At 37.8% G+C, this 25,939-nt stretch overlaps 1 protein-coding gene across 1 annotated transcript in view; it reads left to right on the forward strand.

Annotated features, from left to right (window-relative positions):
• The window catches only part of ADAM9 (ADAM metallopeptidase domain 9), a 92,638-nt gene that overhangs the window by 6,539 nt on the left and 60,160 nt on the right, over positions 1-25,939 (forward strand). The window contains exons 2-6 of the mRNA XM_027530150.1: positions 5,809-5,906; positions 8,712-8,770; positions 17,532-17,610; positions 23,377-23,453; positions 24,439-24,634. Of these exons, the coding sequence (XP_027385951.1) occupies positions 5,809-5,906; positions 8,712-8,770; positions 17,532-17,610; positions 23,377-23,453; positions 24,439-24,634 (509 nt within the window). The remainder of the gene's footprint in view (positions 1-5,808; positions 5,907-8,711; positions 8,771-17,531; positions 17,611-23,376; positions 23,454-24,438; positions 24,635-25,939) is intronic.

Here is a 25,939-nt window from a genome sequence, read left to right on the forward strand (position 1 = left end):
AATGTTTTGACAGTTTCAGGTGGGCAGTGAAAGGGTTCAGCCATATGGATTCATGTATCCATTCTCTTCCTGGGCTTCCTGGGTGGCTCAGTGGTAAAGAATCTGCCTGCCAATGCAGGAGACATGGGTTCAGTCCCCGGGGTTGCAAAGATGCCCTGGAGAAGGAAATGGCAATCCACTCCAGTATTCTTGCCTGGAGAATGCCATGGATTGAGGAGCCTGGTGGGCTACAGTCCATGGGGTTGCAAAAGAGTCAGACATGACTTAGCGACTAAACAGCAACAACAACAACAGTTCTCCCCCAAACTCCACTCCCATCCAGGAACAACAACAACTCTCCCCCAAACTCCCCTCCCATCCAGGAACAACAACAACAACTCTCCCCCAAACTCCCCTCCCATCCAGGAACAACAGCAACAACAACTCTCCCCCAAACTCCCCTCCCATCCAGGCTGCCACATAACACTGTTCCATCTGCTATCCTGTGTCATTTTCTGACATTTTGTAATTGCAGTTCTGGGAGTCAGAATGTGTCTGGTTTATGATTCGCTGGCCAGGTGGTCCATGGCAGGAGGCCTGGTGAGCTCATCCTGCCCTGGAGAAATGATCTGAGTTTATACAGGAATGATAGATAGTATCTACAACAGCAGTTTCATCATCTCAACGATGTTATCGGCAACTGCAGTCTTAATCACCTGACTCTGGTTGATGTGTTCAGTTAGTGTAGGACTAAGGTCAGAGGGGACAAGAAAGGGGATAGAGTTTGGAATAGAGAGATTAATCATAAACTCAGTAAGGGGACTCAGTTTCACAGGTACTGTTATACAACATGTCAGACTTCCTCCAAAACACAATACATAAAAAATCTAAGGAGTTAGCGGAAGAAAAAAGTGCTACTAACTCACACCTTTTTCTTTTACTAAGTATAGGACGTTTTAAGTTTCCTGTTTCAACTCTTATCTCCAGCCCATGTTTCCTAGTAATGTGACTTTTGTCACGTTATACACAAGGTCACATAAGCATCAAATTCTGTCACATTTGAGCTGATTGTATTAAGATTTTACTTTGCATTGTGAACTGTCTGCAGCTGCTAAGTCGCTTCAGTCGTGTCCTACTCTGTGCGACCCCATAGCCGGCAACCCACCAGGCTCCTCTGTCCCTGGGATTCTCCGGGCAAGAATGCTGGAGTGGGTTGCCATTCTACCAGTGGTTTTTTTTGGGGGGGGGGTGATTTTGCTCCCTAGAAGGCATCTGGAGGATATTTTCTAGTTGTCACACCAGTGGAGCTTCTGGATAGGGTGGGTAGAGGTCCTCACCACCCTGCTTTGGCCAGCAAGACACCCACAGCAAAGAGTTTTCTGGCCCCAAATGTCAATAGTGCTGAGGCTGAAGCTTTGTAGTACAAATAATGTGGATGCACGTCCTTGACAGTGATATGGGAAACTTGGTCTTTTGATTCCCATGAGAAAGGGCTACTAATTAAAGACTGAAAAATAAAAGGAATTTGGGGAAAATGTATGCAAGGTATGAACGGGAAAAAGAATATAAATAAGCCAAGACTAGTGATAAAGGAGTGTTGAAAAAATATGGGAAGGAGGGTTTTCATACAACTAGTGTATATTTATTTTTGAATGACATAACCGTAATATGTGCATTTCTTATGATGTTTTGAACTCCTAAGACACTCAGAAAGTGGATCTTTGGATTTTAAAACCTAGAAGTCAGTAACAGAATAATAGCTCTTATGTGTAGAAGTTATTTTGGTCTGATGTAGTTGTGAAAGCCTTTAAAAGATAAATGATTAATTTTGCTTTCTTATCCAAAACAAGAATTGTGGTTGAAAATGTATGGAAGGAAAGGATGTGTCATATTCCTTTATTGGATTTTCATTCTTTGCTAACAATCTTGGTAAAAAAAAATCCATAGCTTCAGTCCTGGTTGGAAATTAGTCCTGACCTTTACAGGTTTCAGTGTGAGAGCTCTTTAGATATGTGCCTGCTCATTTGTAGTTATCTTTTCTGAGGTATTTCTTTTTCTCTGTGGTGTTTGTTTCTGAGTTGTAACAAAGAAATTTCAGTTGAGTTGCATATGGTTTAGCTCCTAGCGTAACAGTTGCCTGAGCCTACTAACATTTATATCCTTGCCTGTAATGGTTTACTTAAAAAATCTTTTATTTTTAAATGTTTATAGAATCTCAGGAAATGCATATAAATGCACAGAATGATTGACTTTTCATCACACACAGCTTCTCATCTGTTACCCATGGAAAGCATTTTATTCCTATCATTACTTCTAGAGTGACCTAGTAGTTGAACAAATGACCATGATCTAGAACAAAAGTATTAAGGGAGTTTGAGAAAACTGAAGGCCCTTGAAAGGTTTATTTTGGGCGAGGAAATAGTTCTATACCTCAGTTAATTTAGGATTAAGGATATTTTTACTTAGTGCTTTGAAACCTGCATCTGTTAAGGCCATGAATTTCTTTTGAGATGGCTCCCAACTGACAACTCCAAATATCTGAGGGATATTTTGTCATAGCGTATCATAAGGATGCCTTATGTCAATCAGCCCCTGATTGCTTTTGTGAGTATTGGAGTCCATTTCTAGTATTTTTATGTGATGATGTGAAGCCCCATTTTGTTGCTATTATGCCAAACAGAGTAAAGAGTTTGAAAACTGTTAGTGTGACATGTTGTATTGAACATGAAATAAGTTATATTTTCCTGTTTACATTGTATCTTTAAAAATTTTAAACTAGACAAGATTATAGACATTTTATTGCACAGTGGTGTTTTGTGGAAGGTTAGACTTCATTTTAATCTGCATCTGAGACCTCTGAGGGACGTAAGGCAGTTAAGGAATGAATGACCGTTAAGAGTTTGGATGGAAAGAAGGTGAGTGGGAGTAGAAGGTGTCATAATCTAGATGTGAAGTTAATGAGACTGATGGGTAGAAATTAGGTGCTGAGATTCTAGATAATCAGTACTTTAAGTAGTTTATGCTTTTTTTTTTTAAGTTGAACAAACACCTTTTTTCCTCCCCTTTTAATTTCAGCAGTAATTTGGGGTTTCAGAATACTCATTATAAAAACAAATTCAAACAATACAGTCAGGCTTGAGTGCAGGAAATAAAAGTCTGAGTCCTTATCTCATTACTGTGTAGTTCTATTCCATCGTGGTAACTGCTTTAAACAAGCTTGGTATGTTTACTTATGATACATGTTTGTTTATGACACACCTTATGGTCTCATATATGGGAAAGGAAATGGCAGTCCATTCTGATATTCTTGCCTGGAAAATCCCATGGACAGAGGAGCCTGGAGGGCTGCAGTCCATGTGGTCACAAGAGTTGGACACGACTGAGCAATTAAACCATCAGCATCATGGTCTCAGGGCTTCCCAGGTGGTGCTAGTGGTAAAGAACCCAGCTGCCAGTATAGGAGGCAAAAGAGACATGGGTTCCATCTCTGGATGGGGAAGATCCCCTGGAAGAGGGCATGGCAACTCACTCCAGTATTCTTGCCTGGGAAATCCCATGGACAGAGGAGCCTTGTGGGCTACAGTTCATAGGGTCACACAGAATTGGACATGACTGAAGCAACTTAGCATGCACTGTGGTTTCATATATAGGATACGTGTTGTATTTTTAACATTTCATAGAGATTATAAATAATACAGAGTTTATGAAGTGAAGGTAAAAATAAAAGTCTCTCCCCTCCTTCTACTCCCTATAGATTATTACTTTTAAAAATATTATTTTACTATAAGAAATTTAAACATACACAACAGTAGAGAGAAGAGTAATAAAAAGGAAAAAGAAAGAAAAAAAGGGACTTTCCTGGTGGTCCAGTGGTTCAGGCTCTGCACTTCCACTGCAGGGGGCGCAGGTTTGATTCCTGGTCAGGGAACAAAGATTCCCGCATGCCGCAGCCAAAAGGAAAAAAAAAAGTAACGAACCCCTGTGTACCTAGATTTTAATATAATTAAATATAATCCAGATTTTAATATAATTTCATATGTGTCTGATCCCTCAAACGCACACTGAATTATTTGGGTGAAAATCCTGGATGTCATGTCATCTTGCCCTTGAATATTTAGAATGAATCTCTATGACATCAGGACTTTTAAAGAAAACCTTACCCACAGTAGGCTTATTACACTTTAAAAAATTAACACTAATTCCTCAAGATTTTCACATATCTATGCAGTGTTAAAATGAGACTGTATCAGATGCCAGCATGGGGGTGTGTCTCCCTAAGGGATTTATATGGCCTGTTTTAATTATGTCCAAATTTTGCTTAAGTGATGACTTTATTTTTTTATAGTTATGTTATTTTTCAAATAATACATGATTATTTAATACCTTTGGTAATTTTAAAAGTACCAAATAGGATCCTAACAATAAAATTTTGCATTTATACATGAATCCTGCTTGATTACTTCAGTGACAATGAAACAAGATGACTTTGTGCTCATTGTTTTATTTACTTATTTATTTTCATTTTTATTCTTCTAGGTAGATCTTACTTTTTAAAATTGAAGTATAGGTGACTTACAATACTGTGTTATTTCCAGCAAAGTGATTCAGTTATATATATTCAGATTATTTTCTATTATAGATTATTATAAGATATTGAATTTAGTTCCATGTGCTATACAGTAACATAAGGTCCTTTATTTTATTTTTATTTTTTTAGCTTTTATTGGAGTATGGTTGATTCACAATGTTGTATGTGTTTCAGGTGTACAGCAAAGTGATTCAGTTATATATATATATATATATATATATATATGCATGTATATTCATTCTTTTTCAGATTCTTTTCAGTTGTTCCTTGTTGCTATCTGTTTTACATACAGTGGTGTGTATCTGTGAGCTCCGCACTCCTAGTTTACCTCTCTCCCCTTTCAAATGATGATTTTAGAAGCCGGACCCGGTTCAGCCGGTTCAGCTGTGATTCCACTCTGTGATGAGCTGTACGGGTTGGAATTGGGAGAAAGTCTTGTATGATGGTTCTGAGTTCTTCATTTTTTATATATTTTAACTATTCAAGTTTTTAGAACAGATTAATAGCAGTAATTTCATTGGAGATAATTGCTACATTGTTAGCAATTTACTTATTAGAGTTAATACATCAGGCATTAAAAGTAACTTTTTCCTTTTACCATCCTTGACCATTTTGTAGGCATCCCCATACCATCTCGGGATGACATTCATGTTGGGTGAAGGTAGGAAATGAGAGAGAAGTGAACAGAGCCTTCACTCCATTTCCCCATGTTAGCATTTTTTTTTTCCTTTTGTTTATATCTTAAGATTTCTTTTAAGACAGAGGGTTAGGATTTATAGCTAAAAAATTATTTGAAAATGATTGCTGTGAATATACTGTTTGGATAAAGGCTAACATCCTTGTTTTTAAGAAATACATTTCTTCCCCTTTATACTATCTGGTATATTGCTATTTTGCTATTTTCCTATAAAACTTTATATAAAACTGAATATTTTATTTTTTATTACTAATTTGTTATTTTCTTATCTTTTGGTTGTGCTGCATGGCATGTGGAATCTTAATTCCCTGACCAGGGATCAAACCGACACCCCCTGCATTGTCAGATAGAGTCTTAACCACTGGACCACCAGAGAAGTTCTAAAACTATACCTATTTTAATGTGAGAATGTCAGATGGTTTTTCTATGAATTGAACACTCAGCTCTTTTTTTTTGAATATTTGGCTTTTGATTTCCATTGTATTTTAGGGGGAATGTAGTTTTTCAGGTTCAATTGTTATGTTTGTTGTTCCTTATTCTGTAGGCTTTCAACAGACCTCCCATCTCTCTTCTTATGAAATTATAACACCTTGGAAATTAACTCGAGAACGAAGAGAAGCCCCTAGGCCCTTCTCAGAGCAGGTAAGTTATCTCTTGAGAAATATGTATGTATTTCAGTTTCACTCATTTTAAGACAATAATGTTATTTTCATCACTGATTGGTTCAGTGAGTAATGTTGACCCATGCTTATGGCACTTGTGTCCATTGGACATTATTCTAGTAAAAGTGACATACTGATTCTTAGTAGCTTGTTTTTTTTTTTTTTAAAGACAAAATAATCAGCTTGAAACATAAGTGGGTGAAATAGTCAGTTAAATAAAAGTCTGTGACCAGTATAGGATGCTGGTTACATAGACCTCTGACCGTTACCTGACTGGTGATGGTTACAGTGTTCTTCTTACAACAAGAGTTCACCTCTCTCTTAGTGTATGACAGGTAGAGTACTGTATGCTGAATCTTCACTGACACTGGAGAATGTGTGTTATATGTATGTATTTTTATATCTGGGGATGTTTGCAAAAGTGAGTTTTATTGCCATATCGGAAGAAACATACTATACTAACAGTGCACAAAAATTATTTTTCAATACTATTTTTCTCTTATTGTAAAGTTCAGAAATAATGTATTTGGATATCAACTGACTTTGCAAACCTTTCAACTTCATCGAAATATAATTTAACTTTATTATGATTTACCAGTAACAAGTGATGAGGATAAAGAGTTTAGCATATTACCTCTAAATTGACAAAGTATTTCTAGCTATGAGATAGGTCGTACATTGTTTAGGGACTAGGCAGAGTGAAGAGTACACTGTAGTTAACATCAGGAACTTTCAGAGTTACCCTCCCTCTGGGCATTACCATGGATTGGGTAGATCATTCGTCTTCATTTACTTCTTTATAAGTAAGGAGTATATAACTCTAAGATCTCCTTCCAGTGGAACGGTTTATAATTTTTCCTTGCTTTGTTTTGAACTGGACGTTCTCCTCTTTAATTTTGTTTTGCCTTTATCAATTTGTGTTTTCATTGTTATTTTCCCCCTTCACTTAGTAGCATAGGGACAGTGTTTTTCTGCTTCATCCTGTCTCTGATGATCTTCATCAGCTTTGCACTCATAGATACTTGGGATTGTAGTGAATGTCCCATATGTACCCTGATAAATAATCGGGAAAGAGGTGGAAGCACCATTTAAGCCCTAGGGATATGATGTGAACGAAACAGACAGAATTATGTCCCTGTGGAGCTTCCATTCTCATGGGAGGAGAGACAGAGACAAATAGGTAATATAATTGTAAGATTAATAATAGAGATTACTTAAGATGGTAAAGAGCCCATCTGCCAGTGCAGGTTAGACATGAGAGATGTGAGTTTGAGCCCTGGGTCAGGAAGATCCCCTGGAGGAGGAAATGGCAACCCACTCCAGTATTCTTGCCTGGAGAATCCCATGGACAGAGGAGCTTGGCAGGCTGCAGTCTATAGGGTTGCATGGAGTCGGACACGACTGAAGCAACTTAGCACACACGCAAGATGGTAATAATCATTGTGGGGAGCATTAAAGCAGCAAGGAACTGGGGAGTGTTGGAACTGGGGGTGAGGGGTAGGAGGGTTTGTGTTTTTTAATAGGACAGCCCGGGAAGACCTTCCTAAGAAGGTGACTCTGTAGGAGAACAAAGACCAGAAGGAAGGGAATGAGCAACGCAGGCAGCTATTTGGGGGAAGAATGTACTATCATAAATTCTCAGAATTCTTCTCAGGGGAGATGACAGTGGTGTTTTTATATCCTGTATTTGCCCAAGAGCAGAAAGGAATAGAAAGACACATGCCAAAACTGTGCAAGGAGATTGGTGTTTTTGTTGCCTCTGGAGATGGAGGTCCCCACGCAGAATTTGGAAGTAGAACCCTAGGACGTGGATCCGGTCTCAGCCTTAGGAATCAGATGCTGAAGTGCCTGAGGAAAGTGGATCCTGCTGTTTCTTGGCAAAGTGTTCACTTGGAGTCCAGAAGCAGTAGGGAGAATAATAAGCACTTATTATTTAATTATTAATTCTAATAATAAGGACACTTCTGATAATATTATTGTTCATTGAGTCCCTCCATGATTGTCTTTTTTATTAGAATTAAGTTTCTAGAGATCACATTAAGTGCTTCTGGCTAATGAAACGGTAAGTCACTGGGGAAGTTATTTTAATGTTTAAGGTAGAGAAGAGGCTCCCACAAACAGAGGATATGCAAGTTGACTTATCTCAGTTCTTTGATTCTGAGACACAGTCTTCATGAGGTACACTGTTATTTAACGTGCCGGTAATTAAGAAAGAAACAGACTGCTGCCAGTTAGACTACTTTGCCTGTGTACGATGTGTCCCAATTTCAGAGATGTTCACAGAGATGTGAGGGGGGGGAAAGTAGGTTTAGAACCGATGAAATGTGTTAAGTCCTGTGAAGATGTAAAGTCATAAAAGTGTATTAATTTCATCTAGCTTTCAGATACCCAGAACAAGGGATAATCTTCTGAAACTAAGAGGTTCATTAGATTTAAACAAAAGGAAGAATTACTTTTTACTATAGGTAATACAGGAATGGATTTATTAAAAATAATCCCTGAAGTTATAGCACAATTGCAATTGTAAATGAATTGAAGAAGACTTTAGATAAACATGTGGGTCGTTTTCCACTATAGGTTATTCAAAGAAGATAGGGGTGATCAGAGTCCATTTTTATTATTTATGGGCATATTTCAGGTTGTTTCATAAAGGAGTTCCAGTCAGTACAAAATTATTTTCATTCAGGATGGAATTTCTAGTGTCCTTTAAATACCTAAATACCTGTTGTTGCAAAGTTATTTAGAAGATAGTGTTTTATTGTTCTTTTCTCCTTTGTGCATATAGGTATCTTATGTCATTCAAGCTGAAGGAAAAGAGCATATAATTCACTTGGAAAGGAATAAGTAAGAAATTTTATTTACTTTGCCTTTTTGGTAATTTTTTTTCTTTTTTCAATACTATATGGGTTTCTTTTCTAGTTAGATATTGCTTAGTAGGTTGTTAAGAAGGTGAGACTAATAAGAGTAGAAGTATGGAAAAATCCCTACAATTTTGCATTTCCACTGACACTTAAGCAAAGGAAAATAAATCTAAAATAAAGGAAGAGAAGCTTGTACTTAAGAAAACTTTAAAATCATGACTGGCCCAACAAACCACTGAGCAGGTGGTAAAGAAGTCTTTAGTAGCTTTATCTGTCTGCTAGAGGTGCCACAGTGAAATACTACAGACTTCAATAACAGACACTTATTTTCTCCCAGGATTGGAAATCTGAGATCAAGGTGCCAGCATTAATGTCTGGTGAGGACTCTCTTCTTGGGGTGCAGACCCTTCTGGCTGGCACTCACGTGATCTCTCCTTGGCTTGTGTACAGAAGCGGGGTAGATGGAGGAGCGAGCTCTCTGGTGTTTCTTCTTATGAGGACACTAATCCCATTGGCTTAGGGCCCCACCCTTATCACCTCATTTAACCAGAATTTCCTTAGTGGGCCCCATCTCCAAGTATAGCCACACTGAAGGTTAAAGCTTCAGCATAGGAATTTTGGAGGGGCCACAAGCACTCAGTCCATAAGAGTGGTCTCTCGCCCTCCTTTTTAGTTTTGGCATATTTTCACCTGATCCTGCCTTGGTAATCTGTGTACCTCTGTTGCTTTTTTGAAATTCTATGCTTCTGACTGTGCTGAGCCAACCACTGTCTTGTGGCCCATCCTTCCCTGTCTTCCTTTTCTTATGAAGCTAAACTTCCAGTATCTTTTCTTGAGAGATTTCAGAAAAAAGCAGCCTAATAGACCCATTTACATGGAGGTGTGATTGACGGGATGTAAAGTGCTGCTCAGAGATGTCTCCCAGAACCAGTAGCAGCAGCTCCTGGGAGTTTTCTAGAAATGCAAATTCTCAGGTCCACCCCTGGAATGAAGCAGAATTTGGGGAGGTGTCACAGCTATCTGTGTTTTAACAAGCTTCCATCCTGGGCGATTTTTTACTGACCCTCAAGTTTGAATAACACTTTTTATCTTAGAAGAGAATGCTGAGCTGAAGAGAGTGAGATCTCTCTGGCAGGGCTTTAGGCACTGCGACAGATTCTTTCGGACAGAGAGGCGCTTTGTGTCCTGGGCACTGTACCCGGTACTTTTTATTGTATTACTTATTAATTTTCTCAGAACTTCTGAAGTCCAGCTTGTCTCCAATGTAATGATGTCACTGTGTACAAGAATTTTTAATAGATATAAATATTTTCTACTCTTTCTATAAGAAATGGAAATTAAAACGATTTCAACATAATAACAGTTTCTTATATTCTCCTAGTTTCAGCTTATAAAGTATTTTCCTCAGCTGTATGTCATTTATTAGACTATCATATCAATTTGATAATAGAGGAGTCTTGTGGTCCTTGCTTCAGACTCAGAATGCTAAGGTTCAGGAAGTTCACTTGATTTACTCAGCATCACATAGTTTGTAAAAGGGGCACACATCCTAGTCATTTGACCTGGTATCTAGTGATATATATGTGTGTGTGTGATGTTGTGTCTACATTCCTATGCCTCTTGAATTGGGGGGCAAATGGTACTTTTTCAGGCATTTGTTGAGAGTTGCCAGGTCTTTGAATGTCTTTGAGAAGCAGTCATCAAAGCTAATGATCACTAGTGAGAAAGAGTTAGGGTAGATAGCCTATTATGGCTCTGAGTGAAGAAGTGAGTATGTTTGAGTGCTTACTTTTTTCCTCCCAGGGCCTACCTTGTTTTGGATCATGAATCTCTTGGTGAAAACAATGAAGCCTCCTTACAGGGGGATGTACATAATTACTTACGTTGGGGTATTTGGCTGGGACTGGGGGGTTGTGTGGCAGAAGATAGCACACCTCTTCTCTCCCTGTGCTGAAAAAATTTAAAGATAAAATAAAGGAGTGAGTTAGATAGAAGGTTAAAATATCCCTCTCATGGTTGATGAAGGCTGGGTTAGGGGATTTACCAGAGAATGAGAGCCCAATGGACCTGTGAGTCCTGAACCCTGGATTAGGCAGATTCAGCCACTCACGTCAGCGCTGTGCACCATGGCAGTCCTTGTCCTAGAGGAGCACGGTGGAGTTTGTTCCCACTGGCAGGCAGTGACTTCTAAGGAGGAAGAAGGGCAGAGCAAGGCCAAGTACCCTCTTCAGTTTATTCTTTTTAAATTCACCACCAGAGGGAGCAAAGAGTGTGTGTGTATATGTTGGGGAGAGAGGAGAGACGGGGCAGCGATTGAACGTGGTTGAATAACTGAAACGACTCAGGACTCCACAGGCTCTCCCGAGCTCACTCAAGGAGACTTTCATAAAGGTAAAGGGGAAAGGACTCAGGACGAAGACAGCAGAGGAAATCATCGAAGGTTTAAGAACTTCCAAACGGAGTCCCTCGGGGTCCTTTCTCAGTTGTACAGATGTGCACGTGGCTTCAGATTACACATCACTGAGATATGAGTGAATCGTCACCTTTTCAGGGTAGCCCAGGCATGTGTTTACCAAGGGGGTTGTTTTATACCATACTGGTCACGTGGCTAAAGTCAGGCTGTGTAACTGATTAAACGGCATGCCAACCATCCATCTTTCCATCTCTTAAAACAGTCTATAGACGCCTGGAGACTTAGAGCCTTAAGAGTTGCATTATAAACCACTAGCTGGCACCTTGCATCCCTGACTTGTCCATAAGCCCTGAAGATAAGTATATTGCTGCTCCAATTCTGCTGCGAAGGATGCAGAGCCTTTGCTTGACCTAACTTTGGTCATGCTACTGAACCTTCTCCTGGGCCCCATCTGTACACTTTGTTGGAGGTAATCTGGTTTTAGCAAGAACCCTGCCAAGTGAGGTTAGCAAGAACCCCCCCACCCTTAGCTTCTACCATCCTTCCCAGGTGATGTCTGATCACCATGGTCTGTCTTCAGTAAGAATCCTTTTGATTGGTTTAGCCAGAGTCTCCTTCACCCCGGTGTTTCATCTTAGTAATTTTGTACCCACTGACCTCCCACCTTGCTCATGGGGTACAAATTCCCACCTGCCCATGCTATGCTTGGAGTTGAGCGTGACCTCTCTCCCCCACTATAAAATCCCATTAGAGTGGTCCCCATAACTTCTGCCAAGCTCCAAATAAGATTGGCTTCACCATCTTTAACAAGTGTCGTGGAATATTTTTTTCTTTGACAGTCATGGTGGCATGACTCAGGTAGGATCAGATTCATCACTGGACCCCTGACCTCTCACTCTGGACACCTTCAAAGCCCTCATCTTCAGTCCTGACTGATCGGGGATCCTTTGGTGAGTCTGATTCCTGAACCTTTGCTCCAGACAAATGTCCACCGAAACTGGTAAAGACAGACTTGATTCTTAAGGTTTTGAGTGTATGCTCTGAAGTTGGGTCAGAGTGCCAGGCTTCTTTCGACAGGTACTTCCTGGGCTGGCAGCTTTCCTTGGCTCCTTGTTCTGATTGGGGATTACTCCCTGGCTCCCTGGGCTGAAAGTCCCTTCCTCTTGGCTCTATGTGAGGTCTCTTTTTTCTCTTTCCTGTATCTGGCTTCTCCCATTGGAACTTCTCAGCCAACTAAACCACCTCTTCTCCCATCCTGCTGACTCTGCTATGCCAGCTCTGTCTGCTTCCTTTCTTCTTAACATGTTTTGCTGAGCATAATTTGAAACTTTGCTGGTGTCTTTGGGAAACTTGAGAGCTTCCTGGATTGACTGCTCCTCCTTGTTGCTTCTGCTCCTCCTTCCTCTTTCTGCTACCATCAGTCTCCCCCACCACCCCATTCCCTAGATCCTTTGATATGTCCCATTTCGAACCCCCACCTCCTACATCCCTCTGTCTACCCCTGACAGACTTCAGACTTTCAACTTCCATGGCGGCGCCTCAGCTTCCCACAGTCATTTTCATTTTTAGTTCCTTGCCCTCCATCAGGGGCTCTCACGAAACTCAAGTAGCTCTGAAAATAACTCTACTTGAGTCTGAAAAGAGCAAATGGAAATAGGTTGTATGACTTACATGGGTTTTGGAAACATCCAGAAAGCAGTTAGATGGTTCCTCAGTCACCTGCCTAAAAATTAGACCACGGCAAAGGAAGATTACTTACCATGGTGAAAGAAAATCTTAAAAATCTCCTCCAGAAATACTGGTAGGCAGGTAACCTTAACTTGTTTTATTTGCCAGAGTCAATTCAGTTGAAAATACAAAATGGTGATAAACCACTGAGATTATATTGCTGCTTTACTAACTCATGGCTAAAATTTTAAAATGAAAGCCATGTTTTCTATTTGTGTCTGTCTGTATGTTTATATATGTCTATGTGTATGTATACATGTGAAATAGTTTATTCCTGCTGGAAATGAATCACATTAACTTATAAAATCCCTTAAATATCCAATTCAAATAGGTTTAGAGGTGGAATGAGCACTTACATAAATTATTTTCATAAAACTCTTGGGAATACAGACACTAACCCAAGTTATTTTTTAAGTTCACATGATCTCGAATAATCTTTTAGCTGGTTTTTATAGTGTAGATACAATTGTTGATAAACTCTGACAGCTTCAGAGTTGTCAGTATTAAATACGTAATGCAGATACGCAATTTTTTTCTACCTTTGTTTACTATTCAGATAAGCTTATGTTATCTCTACCAGATGTTTAAGATTATAAATTATAAATTGACCCAAAGAACAAGATGTATAATAAAAAAAGGAATTGCTTGATGTCAAGCATGGCAGCTAAAAACAAAGGGGGAAGAACCATAAATATATAATTTTTTTTTTTTTTTGCTTTTGTGATTTTTTTTATTTTTGGATACTTGCCTGATTTGTCAATAAGAAAAAAAACTTAAGCTAGCTAGTTTTGTTTAATTACTGGCTCATGAAATTTTCATGACTCATTCAAGAATAATTGTTCAGAACAAATAAAATAAAGAGATGTAAGTGACATAGAAGTTAATAAGTGAACTTTTCAATGGTAATTAAGTTTTATGTCTCCTTAAAAATGATTTAAAAATTTTTTTTCATAACTTGAAACCTAAAAGCTATACTAAGTTAAAGATGGATAATCACTGACTAGATAATTTCTAAATACGATAAAATATTGAAATATTAATTGCTGAAGAGAAATATAATTTTATTTACTTTGGCATCTTGTTTTTATGTGGTATAGAGAAGCTAATGTATTTGTGTCTGTTGATAAGCATGAGAAATTATACTATGAAAAAGATACATCTCAAGAAATTATGAAATAATGTATTCATAAATTTTCTACAGAATGATAGCATGTAGCAGACAGTTTGCAGTTGCCTGCTTTTTAGCTTTTACTGAAAATTAGGATTACTAATGACTAAAATCTAATCAACATATGTAAATGAAGCTATTAGAAATAATAAAAGTAAAGAAAACAAACTATATGCAAGGAAAATAAGGTGTATTTTTGATAAGGAAGGATATAAAAAATATGTTTTACTAAGGGAAAAAGAATAATTTTGTCCCAAAGTAGAATAAATGGTTGTTCCAGAATGACAAAGAAGAAAAATGTGGAACAAAAACTGAATGATATAAAAAAATTTGTGGAAAAGGGACCTTGGAAAAAGAATCTTTCCTTGTGTGGTCAAAATTGGCTATTGTTGGATGGATTTATTTGTAAGGTTTTTTGGTTTGTTTGTTTGTTTAATTTGCCTAGTATTAATAGTACATTGATGCAAAACCAGAATTTGGTTTTCTTTTTCTGTTAAAACAGGGTTTTCTTAGATTATTGGTTTAGTTGTTTCTCTTTACGTTTAAGTACATAGCTTGAGAAGATAAGATGTGTTTTAAGATAATTTCCTATGTGACATGTGTTTATCAGGTCTTTGATTATGTGAGAAAACCAAATCTTCTCAGTATTAAGAGAACTAAGAGTTTTTTTTTTTTTCCTAAATAACTATATAGCTTCCTGTGTTTGTCTTTGAAATTTTTTAATTGTGACTTTGGCTAAATGGACAGTTAAGTGTTGTTTCACAGTGACACTTGTGGTCCAGTTTAGTCAAATGTTGAAACCTTTTGGCATGTTTGACAGTTTCCACAAATCAAGTTCTAGTTGGAGTCTTTTTGACCTCAAACTAACTTTGAGATTTCTCAAATGCATCTTGGAAAATCTCAAAGGATTTGTCTCTCTCCTTACAAAAAGGGATACTGAACTAATAAGGCTTATTTGGTATGTTAATGCATCTTATTTTTCATAGCAGTATAAGTTATTTGCATAAGTCAGTTAAAAATCTGCCCTTGTTGGTTTTATTACCAAGGCTTTGATTACAATGTCGTATTTGGGAATGATGTGTGTTGAATCAGATATGACTAGATAGCTTTAAGGAACTAAGGTTGACTTTAAGAAGGTAATTGTTTATGCAGCTCCCCTTGGAAAAACTGGCTTGTTCTGGCTTACAGGATTTCCTGCCTTACAGGTGAGTAAGGAAGATCACTTGTGGCAGGGCCAGGAACCTCAGGATATTTGGGGGACCTCAATAAGAAAGTTTACCCAAATATATAGATATTGTAGGCATATCTGGTGGCAAGTTCTTGACTTAGCCTCCTAGCCGTAAGAGTTGTTGGTTCCTTCTGAAATGCTCTAGCAAAGCAAATTCAAATGAAATACTATATGGTCAATCACTGTTTTTACTGTACTTATATGAATAACTAGGCCAGATTTAATGAGACCAGACTTATGTGCAAACAAATTAGTCTTACTTTATCTTTCACAGAAATGGGGGTGACTATAGAAAGAATGTGGGTTTTTTTTGTTTGTTTCAATGGAAACCTGTAGTGAACCATTGCTACTTTCATCTTGCATATTTTGCCAGCTTTACCAAATCCCGAATTCTTCTAGTTTCCTTCAGTATCTGGCTATAACCCTCTAAGTTATCATTTCCAATTTTTATCCTTTCTGACTTGGAGTCATTGAGAACTAAAATCGCCCTTTTCTTGTAACTCTAAGCTGCAGCTGGAAGATTGATGGAGCCTTCAAAAAAAGGCTGTTTCAACAGATCACGTGTAGGCAATCTTTATGCCTTCTGTGGTGTGGGCCTCTCAGGAAGTTCATCAGAATACCTGATGCTGTCACCAGTGACATTCAAACCAGGACAATTTGTCAGGTGGCCAGTGCTGCTTTCACTGTACCAACTGAAGATGCCCTAAAGAAAGTGAAAGTGAAGTCGCTCAGTCGTGTCCGACTCTTTGTGACCTCATGGACTGTGGCCCATCAGGCTCCTCTGTCCATGGGATTCTCCAGGCAAGAGTGCTGGAGTGGGTTGCCATTTCCTTCTCCAGGAGATCTTCCCAACCCAGGGATTGAACCTGGGTCTCCCGCAGTGCAGGCAGATGCTTTACCATCTGAGTCACCAGGGAAGCTCGAAGATGCCCTAAGCTCAAGTTTAAAAAAAATCTTGATGGCTGCCAACTGAGCTCAGAAACTTGGTTTCTAACCATTCAGCCTTGTTTTTCTTTTATTTTCATAACAACTCCCCTCATTAACTGCCTGACTGCTAGCTCCACCCAGTAAATATCCCCTTCTACCAAGTTCCAACAGATGATTCAGCTGGTCTGTAATCAACAAAAGACAACTGAATGAGGAAATTGGCTTGTGTTATTCAGAGGAAAGAAGAATATCATTTCTTTCCTTAAACAAGAGAGGAGACTGACAAAGATTTTTTGCTTGATCAAACTTCAGTCAGGTTTCAGAACCTTCTCTAAGGCCTATCAGTGTGGTTTATTGTAAAATCTAGTTTTAGAAAGAATTTCCCCTCTCCCTCCATATCTGATCACTCTGGTGTCTGATCAAGTTCTTTATCTTCCACCCCACTTCCCCGCCCAGTGATGTCTGGTTACCCTGGCTTGTCTTCAGCAAGAATCCGTTAGGTTGGTTTAGCCAGAATGCTCCTCACCCCTGATGTTTCCTCTTAGGAGTTTTCCATCCACTGACCCCCACTGTGCTCCTTGGCTAAAAAATCCCACTTGCCCATGCTGTATTTGCAGTTGAGCCTGCTCTTTCTCCCCACCCCGCTGTAAAATGTCTTTGAGGTGGTCCCTATACTTAATACCAATAATAAAGTCGACCTTACTGTCTTCAACAAGTGTCATTGGATTTTTTTTTTGTAATAAAGCTAACCCTGTTTTTGCACGTGTGGTTTACACTGTGGATCTCCCTTAACATGGGAGGAAGATTCAAGGATCAGCAATAATTGCTTCTTTAAATAATGGACAGAAATTTTGCCCCTGTACTTAGAGATTAAAGGCAATGAGTGCTGCTTCTTTATCCAGGACATTTAAAAGAGGGTAAAATAATTTATTTTCTTCTGGAAATATGATGTACCATGTAACCAAATTTATACTTTTCCTATGAGACGAATCAGAAAACTTTAAGGACATTACAAATGTTTTTTGCAACCAGTGTTTTATGACCATGAGAACAGATGCACAACTCAAACATTTCTTTCTGATTGGAATGTACACGATTTCAGATGCAAGTGCATTCATGGGCTTTATGTTTTATGGCAGCTCCTTCTTTAAACAACAATTTATCAGGTGAATGTTTTTATTCCTGCTCATCTCTACTAGGAATAATGTCTTATAAAAGTTGTTTTCTTAGCTGTAAAGAGATAAAATAATCTTATATGGTATGTTTTATTCTTCCTGCAGAGACCTTTTACCCAAAGATTTTGTAGTTTATACCTACAACAAGGAAGGGGCTCTGATCTCTGACCACCCTAGTATACAGGTAATTTATTTTCCTCTTGACCATATACAGAATTTAAAACAATTATAATTTTAAAGTGCATTCTCTTCAGCTGCTCTGGACTGTTACTTGAGGGCGTCCTTTGATATGATAATACATGGTGTTGTCCTGGGGTGGGAGTGGTGGGTACACTGACATAGATTAAACTGTACCTTATAGCTCTTCTGGTTCTTCATGGTCAAGTGTTTTTTTAAAAGACCAGGAAAATAATCTTCTACCTTACTGATCATGAAGGGGAAAAGTTTGATTTATATTTTGATTTTGCTGAAACTTGATGAATAAAGCACATCTCGACTTCCTTATTAAACCATTAGTTTAATTAGACTTACCATTAGTGAGTGAAGTGAAGTCCCTCAGTCGTGTCCGACTCTTTGCGACCCCATGGACTGTAGCCTATCAGGCTTCTCCATCCATGGGATTTTCCAGGCAAGAGTGCTGGAGTGGATTGCCATTTCCTTCTCCAGGGGATCTTCCCGACCCAGGAATCGAACCCGGGTCTCATGCATTGCAGGCAGACGCTTTACCATCTGAGCCACCAGGGAAGCCCCAAAGAACAAGCACTTGTTTGCTATTAGATATTCTACTTTTTTGTTGAGAAAAGAAGTGTGGTCCTCTCTGCATTAGAGAACAGAGTATTCCTGAAGATGCAACTGGAGGAATATGTGAAATAATTGACAGATGTTGACTTTGGCTTTATGTATTATTTATTTAGAGCAGAAGCATTTCTAATTTTAGTTGGAAATAATGTCTTAAAGTCCCTTTTAGCAGTTAGGTATTATCTGTTATTATTATTATTTATTTTGCTATAGTTTTCAGGAGAAATATTTACCCCTGTTAAGCATGTATTGTTTTTCCTCTGAGTTTTGTTAAATTTTGCTAGATGGAGTTGTGTTAGTTTTGTACTTTTGCAGTACTCTGCAAATAAATAGAAGGCAAAGCTTTATTTTAGATGATTTATGAGACTTTTTTAAAAAAAGGCAATGCTGACTTAGACCTATCCTTTTCTGGCCAATTTTCTGATTTTTTTATCTTAGTGTTCTGTTTGTTCGTTGTTTTATTTTATTTTATTTTTTTGAAAAGTGCGTGTTTTATTTGTTTTATTGTTTGTCTGGTGTTGAACAGCAAAATAGTAGAGCAGTTTAAATGTATTGATAGCATTATCCGGACCGCAGATCATCCATTCATCCATCCATCCACCCAGTCATCCTTCTGAAGATTACTATAGCATAAGACCAAAGACCACATAATTTATGCAACTCAATGAAAGCAGTGGTTTTTTAAAAAGGCGTTCTTTTTCTCTTGGAGAGGTTTCTTGGCCTGGATTTTGGTGACACACTGCTTGGACTTGATTCCTGTGTCTATTATTTATTTGCTGGTCAAGTTTCTTTAACCTGTTTGTGCCTTAGTGTCCTCACCTTAAAATGGTAATAATAATTGTAACTTCATGTGGTTATTAGAAGTTTAAATGAGTTAATACTGGTAAGATATTTACTAGTCAGTCTAACAACTATGAATTCAGTAAATACTTTTTGTTGCTATTATTGAAAGTTTATATGCTTAAAACTGCTAAAAATAGATTCAGTTACATGGAAATTTATGCAACTTTTATAAAGTATTGTGATTTAATTATGTTTTCTTGAGTGTTTGAAAAATATAAACTAAGATGAAGCCTTTCACTTATTGGCTATTGAATATAGATAGTTTCAGATAGATAAAAATGGAATAATTCTGAATTCAGATAGACAAAATTGTGACTGTGGATCTGAGCTAGCAATTAAAACTTTGGTACTAGGATTTTTCTGTGTGTGATAACATTGTGAGATATCATGGTGACATAGACATTTAACGTTAATAAAATGCAATTAAGTTGGACTCTGTGGGAGAGAGTGAGGGTGAGATGATATGGAAGAATGGCATTGAAACATGTAAAATATCATATGTGAACTGAATTGCCAGTCCAGGTTTGATGCATGATACAGGGTGCTCGAGGCCGGTGCACTGGGATGACCCAGAGGGATGGGATGGGGAGGGAGGTGGGTGGGAGGTTCAGGATGGGGAACACATGTACACTCATGGCAGATTCAAGTCAATGTATGGCAAAAACAATACAATATTGTAAAGTAAAATAAATAAATTAATTAATTAAAAAAAATGCAATTAAGTCACACTGAAAAATGTAAATGCTTTCCCTTGTGATTCTTCTATTTAAATTAATTTGTAAATCTCTCATGTGGCTTTCAGCATCTTTTGCAAGGCCATATTTTTTACAAAGAAACACAGTTTTAATAACCACTTGATATGAGTTGCTGTGTGAAGTCAAAACTCCAAATTAGTCTTAGACCTTTGGGTACCTTGCAGTTCATTAGAAAGTGCCTTAACTAACTCCCTCTTTGCTCTGTAAAGACTGCCCCAAGCTCTCTGGCTCTTGTGGTAGGAGGTTATTCTCAAATAGTTGTGAGTACTTCTGCTTCCAGTAGTTGAGTATTTTCGCGTGTAGTTTGTGTGTTTCCAAACTGTTTATGCCATTTTACCTTTAGTATAATCATCAGATGCAGTTAGGTGTTTTGCAAACTTGCAAAATAGGATTTGTTGTTTTTTTAAAAACTAAATGGAAGGTTTTAGAAATATTTGGTAAAACCAAGTTATTAAAGAAATACCATCAAGCTGGTAGAGTAAGTGATCAAGTGCTAAATTTCAGTCATGTCAAATGATGAGCCCTTCTATAGTAATTGAAGTGAGAAGCTTTACTGACAAATTTAACTTACAAACTTAATTTTGTGAGTTACTGTGTTACTATTTTGTAAGTGCTACCCCATCTGTAATAGAAGAGATATTTTTTCCCCCTCTGGTGAGAAGACAAACTCAAAGCTAGACTTTAACTTCAAAGTGCTAGAAAGAAAAACAGTGGTTGTAAATAACCCCACACTGGAAAAAGCTGTAAAATGTTGAAATTTAGCCTGTGTTGTTTAGTGCATAATATTTAAATTTTTTCAGAAATTCTCACATTAGTTGCAGGAATAATAGGAAAAACAGTCATGTAAACCCTTCACCTACATTCTCCAAGTGTTAACATTTATCATACATACTTTATCCTTTCCTCTCTATTTTTTCCCCCTGAAAAGTATGTTATACACCTGGTGTCCCTTTACCCTTTAAATACTTCAGTGTAAATATCCTAAAAGCAAGAACTTCAAAAGAAGTCACCATAGTATAGTTCTCAGCATTAGGAAGTTAACACTGAAGCAATACTGTTACTCAATTACAGACCTTATTGATATTTGTTTTAGTCCATTACCCTAATGATGTACTTTATAGTGAAAGAAAATTCAAGTTCATGTGTTGAACCAAGCAGTCTTCCATCCCTTTTAGTCTGGAAATCTTTGGTCTTCCCTTGTATTTCATGAAATTGGCATTTTTGAGAAGTATAGGCTGACGTCTTGTAGAATGTCCTGCAATTTGAGTTTCTGTGATATTTACTCACAATCAGATTCAGGTTATGCACCTTTGGCAGGGATCCACCCTGAAGGGTTCCCTGTATCATATCATGAACATGTCCTGTAATTAGCTTAGTTTATCACTGACAGTGTTAACGTTAATTATTAAGGAGTTATCTGCTCAATTTCTTCTCTGCGAAGTTACTGTTTTTGCTTTTTTAGTTAATCTTTTAGGTAGATATTTTGAGGCTTTGTAACTATCCCATTTACTCACTGGCTTCAGTATTTAATATTTGCCTCAGTTGTTATGGTGGTTGTTAAAATGGTGATTTCCCTAACTTCATCAGTGCCTCTGTATGCATTGATGGTTTCTCCTACAAGAAGAGTTTTTCCTTCTTATGTGTTTACATCAGCATTGATGCACAGGTTCTTACTTTATCATGAGTGAAATTGAAGTCTTTTCATTTATATAAGGGCATTTTTATACCTTTTGTGAATTGTCTGTTCAACTGTTTTGCACCATCTTCTGTTGGATTTAATCTTTCCCCTTTAAAGTTTCAAAGTTCTTTGTATTATACTATAGTACAGTTTTAGCTATGATAAAAGTTACAAATAATTCCCTCTAGTCTGTGAGTTGTCTTTTTACTTTTTCTTGGTGTTTCTTTTAATGTAGAAGTTTTAAAATCTTTTTTATTTTCTTAATGCAGTAAAAATGATCAGTCTTTCCTCCTGTTACATCAAGATTTTGAGTGATAGAAAGTCTTTCTCTACACCAGGTTAAAGAGGAATTAAGCTATGTTTTCTTTTAGTTCTTGCATAGGTTCATATTTTTTAGTGGTTCGATTCTTAATCCATTTGGAGCTTTTTCTTCTTTTAATTTTTTTCTTCCGTATGAGTGCACATGTATCTCCCCATCCTGAACCTCCCTCCCCACCCCATCCTGCAGCTTATTCTTATGTATAATGTGAAGTATGGATCTACTTTTATCCTTTCTCAAATGTCTAATCCGTGGGCTGAGCACCATTTTTAAAAGTGCATCTTTTCCTTGGTGATTTGAGATAACCACTTTTATCATATAAGGTTCCACATGTATTTTGGTCTGTTTTGAGAATGTGTTCTGCTCCACTGGTTGGTCTCTCAGTTAATGCACCACCAGGACCCTACTGTTTTAATTATTAAGGGCTGATGATATGTTATAATATCTGGCAAGTTCAGTCCTCCTCCTCCTCCCCTTGGCTGTTTTTTTTTTTTTAATGCTTTACAATTGTTTTAAAGAGGAAAAAAAAAATCTCCTTGTGTACTAAAAAAATCTGATATTAATAAGTGATATGCTTATATTTGGAGAGGGCAATGGCACCCGACTCCAGTACTCTTGCCTGGAAAATCCCATGGATGGAGGAGCCTGGTAGGCTGCAGTCCATGGGGTCGCTAAGAGTTGGACATGACTGAGCGACTTCACTTGCACTTTTCACTTTCATGCAATGGAGAAGGAAATGGCAACCCACTCCAGTGTTCTTGCCTGGAGAATCCCAGGGACGGGGAGCCTGATGGGCTGCCGTCTGTGGGGTCGCACAGAGTCGGACACGACTGAAGCAACTTAGCAGCAGCAGCATGCTTATATTTCCACTGGTCAATTTCTTGCTCAAAATGAAGAATAAAGAGTCTTTAATTTATCAAGATGGTTAAATGTATAACTAACAATAATAATATAATCAATATGCTTAAGCAGAAAAAGAAAGTCAAAGTCACTGTTTTTGCCGTGTGCTGAATTGTTTTCCCCCTTGGTGTCATTAGTCTGTCACAAGGTCCTCTTCTGTATTGGATTTCAGTTGGCTGCTATGGTGTCTTCTTAACCTGTGATTGAAAATGTTAAACATGACGTTATGCTGCCTTGTTCCGCTTCTAGGTTTAAAGGTTATTGGGGTAGAGTTGTTTGTACTTAGTATCCTCTGGACTGCTGCCTTAAAAATTTGGCAGAAATTCAAATTCTTTGTACCCATAGGGTGATAGTAGACAGTCTGAAGATAGTCCAAAGAATGCCATGTGATAATTATGGGATGCCAATAATAGAATTGGAGAAGGAAATGGCAACTCACTCCAGTATTCTTGCCTGGAGAATCCCATGGACAGAGGAGCCTGGCGGGCTACAGTGCATGGGGTGTCAATAGTCAGACACGACTTAACGATTAAACCAATAATAGAATAAAAAGTTTAGTTGATTGGCCTTAAATAACTTTTGGTTCTGCACTCTCTATGATGATTTTCAGCAAGGTAATACTATTTTGAAATTGACACTTTTTTTTTAATCATTTAGAATCATTGTCATTATCGGGGATATGTGGAGGGCACTTACGATTCATCCATTGCACTCAGCGACTGTTTCGGACTCAGGTAAGGAACTTTCTTTATCAGCATTTTTTCATTCCCTTAATTCTTTTCCCTTTACCTATCTCTGTCTCCAGATCAAGTCATTTTAGGGTACTTAAATTTAGATTTTACTTTGATGTTGCTGAAGGTCTTTCTAACAGTGTTTCAGATGTCCTTCTTGGCATGTTTATTTAGGACAGTATTACAGGTGATGAATTTTATTACCTAAATAAAAAAAAATTCATTTTTTGAGACCACTAAATAAATTTTGCTATTTAAAAATAAAGCATACTTTAAATTTCTGTCACCTTTTAGGTTTATATAACTTTTACTTCTGTTCTTTTATCTAAGCCTCATAATGACTGTGAAAAGGGGCTGATTGCTTCCATATTTAGGTGAGCAAGCTGAGGTTCAGAGAAATCATACCATGTGTCAAGTGAAGTGATAATAATATTAAATTTATGAAGGGCCTGGCAATATCACACTGGACTGGTTGATTGGTTACATGATTGATTGAACTAATAAATATTACTTTAAATTCTCAAGCAAACTGTATGAGATGGCGATGAGTACTATCTCCATCTAAGCTGTGACACTTGTAGAACAATTACTGTGTACCAGGCAGTGTCCTAAGTATTTTTTGTGTTCATTAAATAGTTTTCAGGACAACTCTAGGAAGAATGTCTACTAAGGCTAGTAGGAAACATTTAGGATTCAGACTTTGGTCCTCTGGCCTCCAGACTTCACACTTTAAGCCACTATTCTGAATTGCCTTTCTTTATACAGTGATCTCACAGAGGGATTAAGTAATTTTCAGGCCAGTTAGTAGCTGTCTTGAGCTTTTAATTTAGGGCTGCCCGACTCTAAAACCTCTATTTTTCTCAACACCATGTTATCCCTTCTTACATATGTTAAGAATTAGGACTTGAATTCATGTTTCTTAATTCCTTTTCCTGTGTATTTTTTTTTTCCATCCTAAAAAACTGTGTTTGTGTAATACAACACTTAGAGGCTTGCTGCATATAGAAAATGTGAGTTATGGGATTGAACCCCTGCAGAACAGCTCTCATTTTGAGCACATCTTTTATCGAATGGATGATGTCCACCAAGAGCCTTTGAAATGTGGTGTTTCCAACAAAGTAATGGAAGAAGAAACCACAAAGGATGAAGAAGAGGAGCATCCTAGTATCACTCAGCTCCTTCGAGTAAGGAACTAATGTATTTCTTCATGGCTCTGACTCAGGTTTAAAAACAATCATGTATTTGTGCATTAAACCAATACCTGTTATTACTGTGTTTTTGCCAGCTTTGTGCCAGACATTGTGATGGGTACCAGGGGATAAAAAGATGAGTAATATGTAGTTCCTGCCACCAAGTTGAGTACAGTCAGACTTCTGTGTTTTGGAAACAAGAGCTTAAGTCTTAAACAGTAACTATATTTCTTTTTGTCATTGCTCTCTAATAATCCATTACCGTGACTTTGAGAGAGCAGTGGACTTTTTAATGTGAATACCCTTTACACAGACTGGAGCTCTAAAGTGAGAGAGAGGGAGAGACAGAGAGGGAAAGAGAGAGATTGAATTTTAGGACTTTAATGATCTCAGATGTTTTCCTGGGGCACTCGTGGTATCCCTGTTTTGAGACTTCTTTAGGATTCCTTGGCTTCCTCTTGACAGGGGTCTCTTAACCTGAGCTGTTTCTGGGACCAGAGGAACCTCAGTTGCAGACAAAGGCAGCTTTCTCTGTAATGAGATGATGTCGCTGTGCCTCTACAAGAGGCTTGTGCTTCTTCTAGAGTATTTTAATTAATTCATACTAATTTATGGCATTGTTTTCATCATCTGTTCTGACATTCATTCTTTTGATTCTTGGATGGTTCTTTTTAAGTTTAGTCATTGGAAAACACTTAAATTTTAACTCATTCTATACTTTACATGGGTGCTTCCCAGGTGGCGCAGCGGTAAAGAATTTTCCTGCCAATGCAAGAGATGCAGGAGAACGTGGATTTGATCCCTGCGTCAGGAACATCCTATGGGGGAGGGCATGTCAGCCCACTCCAGTATTATTGCCTGGGGAATCACATGGGCAGAGGAGCCTGACGGGCTACAATCCATGGGGTTGCAAAGAGTTGAACACAATTGAGTGGCTGAGCATATATGCACAGTTTATGTAAGTTTTTGAAAATCACAAAGCTACTCATTTTTTAAAAGTAGCAACCTTGTATGTCAGTGCAAATTGTAACTCAATAAGACTGGAAGGAAAAAAATAAAGGAAAAGAACAAGAAAATAAAGTGCAGACCTTGTCCTTCCTTCTTGGGTTATTAGCAGATACTCTTTTTTCCACTCTTGACAGAGTAGTAGGTCATCCAATTAAAATATACTTGTATGTGTGTATAGTTTTGATATTAGAGAATCAATAATTCATCTTTGGAAACTTGAATAATTCATGTTATCTTTAGGATTTTTCTCAGAGCACTACAGATGGCATATATCACTTTTAAAAACACATG

The sequence above is a fragment of the Bos indicus x Bos taurus genome, chromosome 27, assembly GCF_003369695.1.
Source record: "Bos indicus x Bos taurus breed Angus x Brahman F1 hybrid chromosome 27, Bos_hybrid_MaternalHap_v2.0, whole genome shotgun sequence".
NCBI lineage: Eukaryota > Metazoa > Chordata > Mammalia > Artiodactyla > Bovidae > Bos > Bos indicus x Bos taurus.